This window comes from Stegastes partitus, unplaced genomic scaffold, assembly GCF_000690725.1.
Source record: "Stegastes partitus isolate 25-593 unplaced genomic scaffold, Stegastes_partitus-1.0.2 Scaffold20, whole genome shotgun sequence".
Classification (NCBI taxonomy): domain Eukaryota; kingdom Metazoa; phylum Chordata; class Actinopteri; family Pomacentridae; genus Stegastes; species Stegastes partitus.
In genome coordinates, this window is record NW_007577751.1 from 340215 (window position 1) to 348523 (window position 8309).

General features: G+C 39.1%; 1 protein-coding gene across 1 annotated transcript in view; it reads left to right on the forward strand.

Moving 5' to 3' along the window:
• The first annotated feature begins 1875 nt into the window (after positions 1–1875).
• The window catches only part of tmem269 (transmembrane protein 269), a 7514-nt gene continuing 1080 nt past the window's right edge, over positions 1876–8309 (forward strand). Inside the window, exons 1-5 of the mRNA XM_008293258.1 lie at positions 1876–1900; positions 5831–5978; positions 6455–6552; positions 7665–7808; positions 7905–8105. Coding sequence (XP_008291480.1) covers positions 1876–1900; positions 5831–5978; positions 6455–6552; positions 7665–7808; positions 7905–8105 — 616 coding nt within the window. The remainder of the gene's footprint in view (positions 1901–5830; positions 5979–6454; positions 6553–7664; positions 7809–7904; positions 8106–8309) is intronic.

Here is an 8309-nt window from a genome sequence, read left to right on the forward strand (position 1 = left end):
AGTTTCCTCTGCCTTTGGGCCCTTCTCCAGACTGTCTCTGCCTGTTTTTAAGACTCTTTTATTTTGTTTTGTCTGCTTTCCCGTCTGTTAATCACCTGCCTGCGCTAATGTTCCACCTGTGAGCAAGTGTCTTCCATTCTCCAGTGTATACATACTCATCATTTCCCTCATGTTCTTCGCCAGTTGCTCGATTTTCTTTTGTGTGTGTGTTTTTTTTAATGCTTTTGTTTATCTTGTTGTTGGATTTTTGATTACTCTTGCCAGCTCCCTAGGCGTTTTATTTTTGTGGTTTGCTGTTTTCTATCACCTTTTGCTTTAACGTGTTAGTGTCTGTATTTTGGTTCTTTTACTCCCTGTTCCCTGACACTTCTTTTGATTTCCACCCACCAGTAAAATGATGTGTGTGTGTGTGTACAGTCTAATACAATACAATCATATTTAACAGGAACTTAAGCGTCATTTATCTGTTTTATTGAACTTAACTGTTAACATTCAAATAAGAAATGTACCTTTTCCTATCTACTTTTCGTGTAATACCAGCTTTCTGCATTGCTCTGACATGTCCATGCTGTTTATGTGGACAGCTTGATATTACGCATTAAAGAAATGATGGATTGATATTTTTGTTATTATTTGCATTGCGCTTTCTGTGGCTATAACTCCTTCAGTCCGCAAACATCTTTGCACTGTGTGTGAGTATTAAGCCCATGAACGCGATGTCCATCACCGAACCAACCAACTGTATCGCCAAATTCACAAAAAACTCGAAGCAGCGGTGGCGTCACATCCTGTGGAATATTCCAGCAGGTTTATGTTGCTCTTTAAAAGGACGCTCTGGAAGTGCGGCTGTGAAGCTGACAGGTAACCGGCCTAATGTTGTGTTTATCACTTTGACAGCGGAGACACACAAGTCAGTCATCAGACAAAACAGAACTCTGCGTAAAAAAAAAAAAAAAGTGAGATTCGGTGTGTACGTGCGCGCTTAGACGTCTCCATCCTCTGATCCGTGTAGATTTAGTATTCTGTGGAGCTCCTGTCAGGTAAGATGAGAAGCTCTTTGTGCGGCATCGTTACATCAACGCTGAATAAGTACTTTAGAGCGCAGTATCGGCTCGCTTTGCACTTTTTGGATCATTTGGTTGTGACGCAGTTGCGCCCCTTGCTCCTGCCTCTTCATAAAGATACTGGACTGTTGGACAGCGACAAATATTCACCTGTTTCTTAAGATCAGCTTCTTTCTTTTGTTCTTTTTGATTCTTCTGCCTCTGTGGATGCATTTATACAGGGACAGATGTAGCTGTAGAAACGCACTGAGGACTGGTGCTGAGGATAGAGCGGTGCGCATTAAGCCCCCCGCTGAGCAGCTGTGGAGGGTGAACTACTCGCGCACAGTCAAGATTTACAAAAAAAAAAAGATGGTTCAGTTGTGCTTCGAACAATGTGTTGTAGTGGAGATTTTATTAGCACGCTTTTAGCAATTAATGAAAACCAGAATAGCAACCAAGATGCGTAATTGCGCGCAGGATTTCGACCTAAAAGCTAAATAAACAGCTGATCGGGCATGGCGAGGTCAGAGGGTTTTGTTTGTTTGTTTTTAACGTTACTTTTAGAATCATTTTCTTAAAGGGCACATATTTACAACTCCCAACAGCAGCTTTAAGCTTCATGTGTATCCATATGGTTACCAAAACTGGTTACTTAAAATCTTATTAAGCAGCATTTGTGGGATGAAAATGAATATAGAACATTTTCATTTGGTTAGCCTTAATGGATCTATTAGGCTGTAAAGGGTTTACATTTATGGCTACAGTACACTTGTGTATATGTAATGCAAGCATTTTTTTTCAGCTTCTGTGCTGGTTGCCAGAGACAATCATGATCCTCCTGACTCCCTCCTCTGGTAGGTACTCATTTTCAATCCCATAATCTGGATTACTGTACACCTGCATGGGCACTGGTGCCAGGTTTTAAAACTGAGATCTACTTGGATCAAATTGGGCCGTAAAACACCCATTGATGTGCTGATTTAGTTTATAATGATACCTGGACAAAACACAGAAGGATAAATATTTAAATCTGTAAAATCAACCATAAATACAAATGTATTTAAGACACCTTTAACATGTTGTCCAAGTTGTGAATTCTGAAATAATTAGTTCATCATAACTTCACACTTAAAAGTATACCGAATAGAGTCTTTGCAGTTTGACTAAAGATAACACATTTAGAAATTGCATCCGATAGAATATATAGGATTAAATCACCTATAACTGTTTTTCTTTCTTTCTTTCTTTCTTTCTTTCTTTCTTTTTAAAAGATTGTAATTGTCATTATTCCAGAACACAGTTAGCTCTAAAATGTAAATAGTGAAGAGTGTTTCAGTAAGTTCACTTGGGACAATCCCTGTTGTGAATTGGGAGTTTGTGAGTTTTCCTTGTTTTTCATTTAGTCTTTTTAGTTGTTACCAGGTAACATAGCAGGGTATTACATAACAAGGGCCTTCCCATCATGCTTTGCACTCATTAGGCAGCAACCCAGAAATAGAGACCTGCTTGAAATTGACAGTGTGTCTGGCTCTGGCCTCATCCTCTTTTTATTAGCAACCAAGACAGTGCATTAAGTGAAACTTGACTGTAAGAACAACACAGACTTTGAGACACATGAGCTGCATGTGTGGCTCTCTAATGCTATTTACCGTGACAACACTTCATGAACCTGATTATTTTTCTTCTGGCATACTTGGCAATGACATGATTTTGAGATGAAATGCAGAATGCTACCTGCATTGAAGTGCTGTGTTTTTCTAGATCAAATGCCAGGTTGTAACTTTTGTTGAAGTCAGACATGAGAAGTAAAACGCATGCTGTCAAGTAAAAGTGCAAGTTATTGTTGGCTTTCTGCTGTGTCTCATACGCTGTTTTCTTTCAGATGAAGAGTCTCTTGAACTCGCCTGGCTTTGGAATCACAGGAAGTTCAGGGTGAAAAACACTTAAAGGGTTGCTACTGCAACATTTAAAGATAATTAAATTTTGCAGGTCATTATCTACGCATACTGTCTTGGACAGCACTATGACTTGAGACAAAAGAATGAGCTCACAAATGGAGAAGGCTGATAGAAAACACAGATTTCTTTGTTTGGATTAATTATAAAACATCACAGATTTGTCGGAGCAGCTTTTGGCTGGAAGGAGGCAGCGTCATTTCATCTTGCTGACTAAGATAGTGAATGTAGCTTTTATTATTGTTCATACTGTACATTTTTTCCCTCACTACAAGAAAACAAATCAAGCTACAAGTGCAACTTTTACTAACTGTTGTTTCAGCAAAGATGCAGTGCTGTGATTTCTCCTATTTCTGTGTGTACTAAATGGGGTCAGATAATCAAACACAATTTAATGTAGAGCAAAGAAAATTTGCATAAACGCAAATACAAGTTTTAAATGATAATTGTTTTTTTTGTTTTTTTTTAAAGTTATCTAACTAGACCTGTGTAAAATATTATAATTATAAAACTCATAAAACAACCAAACTATACTGGTTGCAGCCAAACTAGAAACACCTGGTTATAATTATTAGCAGCTCTGTTTAGTCAAAGCATCACTTTGACAGTTCCCAGAAGCATGACGTTGACGAGAAGGTTTCACCAGTAGAAAATCATGCCATAGTCAAAACAAACTGAGAGAGTGAGAGTCATTATCCACAAATGGAGAAGACTTAGAACAATAGTGAGCGTTTCTTAAGGTAGCCCTGCTTCCCAAATTAATCCAAAAGCATGGTGACAGTTCATCTAGTCATAAGAGATTCAGGGAAAATATCCAAAAGCCTATCTCACCTCGGTTTCTTTTTCAGGTGTTAATGCCTCCACTATCAGGGCACAAACTGCATCAATGGGAGAGGGGTAAAATGAAAAGCACTGTTAACGCAGAATAACAGTAAAGTTTGTCTGAACATCTCATTGGCACTCAGAATTTTTGGAAGAATGTTTTTGTTTGTTTGTTTGTTTGTTTTACAGCTGATAAGACAGGGATCCTGTTTTATTCAGTGCAAATCAAACAAAGGATTTCACAAAAAGGACACTATACCTGAGGTCAAGCATGGAGGTGGCAGTATCATGTTGTGGACACGCTTTGTGGCCTCAGTCAGAGCATTTTGCCATAATTTAGGGGGGGAAAAATGTCCTGAGAGAACATTTTAAGGGAGAACATCAGGTCATCATTCTGTGAGTTGAAGCTCAAACTGTTGCAGCAAATTAGAAATCCCAACACTGTGATAAAAACACAGTAAAATGCAGCCAGATTCTAACAGTAGTGTACTGTGTTTTTTGTTTTATTTGTTGTTGTTGTTTTTACTAAATACAATATAAAAAAAACAAACCTTACAATCTGATTAATTTGTTGAAGCAAGAAACAAGAATTACCAAAACTTGACTATTTGAATTAAACAAAAATTGATTTAGGCAGCTAAGAATATTATTACATACATTACAGTGATGCCTTGAGATCAGCCATTTTACTTTTTTCTTTGTATTTTATTTAGTTAAATTACTTTTCACAGGGTTTTTTTTTCACATTTGTAGAGCTTGATTTTCAACATAAATAATGAAGCTGTATTGTTATTTAGGGTGTTTATCTGCAACTCATAGGAGTGTCTGATGTCGATTAGTATGGTTACACTATATAAATACAGTATAATATACTTTCTGTTTCAATACATACAATTATCATTTACAACTTGTGTTTCATGGTTGCTCAGGTTGCCTTTGTTTGATGGTAAACTCAGTTTAGTGTGAAATATACACAAAAGTAGACGTAATCAGGAGGAAATTATCTACTTTTTCACAGCACCGTAATAGCTAAAATATACAGACGATTAAACTCAACACAGTTTAGCATTTAAAAACAAACTTTGTGTGATTTCAACAAGAAAACCAGGTGAGGTTGTAGAATTATCCCAGTGCCACAGTCTCCATTAAAGCACGGGCTGCGGTGTAGATTGGAACAGTTAGCTTATGCTAGTGCCGCTGCATTGTCCTTGTTTCAGGTCACTTTGTTCGATCAGAGTTAACAGGCTAATTGATCTCATGTCTGGTATGCATCAATGCAGTAGGTTTCAACACACTCTCACTGTAGCCAGTGGTGTATGTGGTCATCCCCTAAGTGTTCATAGATTGCTCCCCACACCAGTGTCTGTGTGCGTTTGACCCCTTCTAAGATCACATTTGAGTGCTAACACTTCACATGTTAATGCTGACATTTATTGCATGTCACTGTGGCTGTTTTCTTTTTGTAAAATATGTATAATATGATTATTTCATAGTTATAACTGATAATGTAACAGCAGATAATGTTGCATGCTGTAGGCTGCACACACCTGACTGAATGAATGATGGTAACAAATGCATTTTAGCGATCTGAAAATGGATGAATGTATCGTAAGGTTGGTCTCCATCCAATAAACATACGTCTTGGTAAGTGATATTTCTTTTACATAAGACGGGGGAGTCAGATTTGGAGTAATATTTTGCTTGCAATAAAAAAAAAAAAAAAAACAATATGTGATGCAGTATGAATGACCATTATATTGTCTTCAGTATTCCTAAGAAATTAAGATTTCTTTCAGAACTTTTACGCATTTCTCCTTTTAATCCAACATATTAACTCAAACTAAGCTACATAGTTAGTGAACTATTCCCATTGAGACACATGCATTTAAAGGTCAACTGATGTGGTCATCGGACAATAGCAGAGGTTTAGCTTTTGTCTTAAACCAGAGCAGAGGTTATTTGCCTAAGAGAGACAACTACTAACTGCTGTTGCCGGTTTCCTCTCAGGTCTCTTCCAGTGTACCAACAAGCTCTTTCTGAGTGATCAGTCCACGGGACTTCAGATCAAGGAGTTTGCGCGTAAAAATGCAGCAAATGCTCTGTCGGTTGCCAACATGGTCATGGGCATGGCCTCCATTCTCAGCAGCCTTAATGGGTGAGTGAAAACACCATTAATGGATTTTACTAGTCAGGCTCAGCTACAGCATGAACAAAATCTATAGCTATGAATCACTGTGGGGGCGGATGTGGAAATATATGTTACTAGTGCATCAAAAACCAAACTTTTGGAATTATGGTGAACCTGAGGGCCAAAAGACAGCACGATAAAGGAACATTTCACAAACATTGTACCAAATCAGGAAAAAAAGTGTTTTTTATTATATTAAGTTATTCATTTGTTGTGGTTTGTCCTCCAGGGTCAACATACGTTTCTGTCTTTACCAGACGGACTCACCTAAGTAAAAAACCCAACCCAAAGACAGCGTTCTCAGTGAGAGAAAGCCAGTTGTTTAACCTTATTTGCAACAAATCCAACCAGCACTAGTTTCAGCCTTTTTGGCACAAACTTTACCCGTGAAATGGGTTGCTGTCATCAAATAGCTCAACCTAACACTCAGATGTTTTGTTCAGGCACCATCATGCCGCATGTTGGCTCGTTCTGATTGGCTACCTGCTGGATTTGGCAGATGGAGCAGTTGCCAGGCGACTCGATGCCTGCTCTGCACTGGGTAAGTGGAATGTTGTGGTCAATAGCTCTTACCAAAGATAAACTTCAGCCGGGGTGTTGGCAGGACTTGCTGCACAGGCTTTTGTGTGGACTTTTCTAATTTGGCCGCACAAAGTCATTAACAAAGGGAACCAGTAAAAGAAAACTCTGCTATTGAAAAAACTCTGGTTAGTCTTACAAAGTTTCCAAGAGAAGAATCATGCATATTTTACATAGTGCAATTTGAGCTTTGTTAGATTACTATCTTTAAGTGACTTCCACATTCTGAAGACCTGTAGATTCATATACTTGTTAGCTTCGGGTTTCAGGGTTTGAGTGTAAATTGCATCACATCCCCTTTGTTGTCCCCCATAACACACAGTGCAATGACACTGCAATTTAAAAACACAGTGACTTGCTTTCTAAAGTTCGCTATTCCACACATAACAAATCTGGAGGTACGAATCCCTTCAATATTGCGTCCAGTGTGCAAGTTCACATTTTCTCAGAAGCCCAAAATAGCTCCCAGGTGCATCACAATACATTGTTGGCGGCACATTTCAGGGGGCTTTGTGTCTCGATAGGCTTTTTCTGCATGACTTTGCAGGTGAATGTTGTTGTGCCCCCCCACCCCTGCGTATTTTGTCAAATGAACAATCACTTTCTGATTAAGCAGACTAATTCCACGGGATCACGCTTCAATTGTCTGTTTTATCCCGTTGCTTTGGGTTCTGTGCATATCTGAAATTGCTAAAATTGTTGACCCTAGGCTGTGGAATTCCACCTCGTTCACTGGAGCCATGCCCCGAATCACCTCGTCCTCAACCGCTGAAAACATGCTTCGTGCTCCTGAGGGATAAAGAGATAAGGCAGTGGAGAATGTTGTTTATAGAATGTCTGCCTGTCGGGCTGACACTGAAATTTCCACTTTGAGATTTTTGCAGATACATGCACCACAATGGCGTCACATGTCAGCATTCTGGAGGGATGTTAATGTATCTGAAGTGGCTTTAAAGAACATAAACACTTGACAAAGCTGCTGCTTGAATGAAAGTAATGTAATAGTAGCCTTATTTGGTAAAAAAAAATATCACCCGGGAGGTCCTAATTAATGCCTTAATTTTTCACATTCAGGTGCAAAGCTGGATGACTTTGCTGACTTCACGACCTTTGGGATTGCCACATCATTGCTCCTGAGGACATCTGACCTGCTGGACAACGTCCTGTGCATGTGTTATGTCCTATCTGTGTTCGTCCGCCTTTGTTTCTTTTCAAGCGGTGAGTTCTAAAATGTAATTGTATGCCGTCCTTTTCATTTTTTCCAGTCATTTTACTCACACGTGAATTTAACTATGTTTTTTTTTCAACGCACAGGGATCCCCTTTATGTATCGCGGCCTGCCCTGCATCTACTCGTCAGCCATCCTGGCCAGCGCTTCTTTGCTGTCGGGGGGAAACATGGTTGTGCTGCGGGTCATCGCAGTGGCCATGATCCTTTTCATGATCAGCCAGAACTTCTATCCCCACGACAGAGTGTTGGAGTCTCAGGCCTGGAAGAAAGTTGTCTATGCTGGAGGTAAAATCATTTTTGAAAATCCAGTATAACCTACATATTAACTTTTGCAAGGCTGCTAAAATATCATTTTGATATGCAACGTTCCCACGTCTAGAGGAAATCTGGAAATAACATGCTCTGTGAATCCCCAATCTCCAGCTGCACAGTTCAAATCAAAAGCTCAGTAAAGCGGTTTATTCAATTTCTAAGTTGAGCAAAATCCAA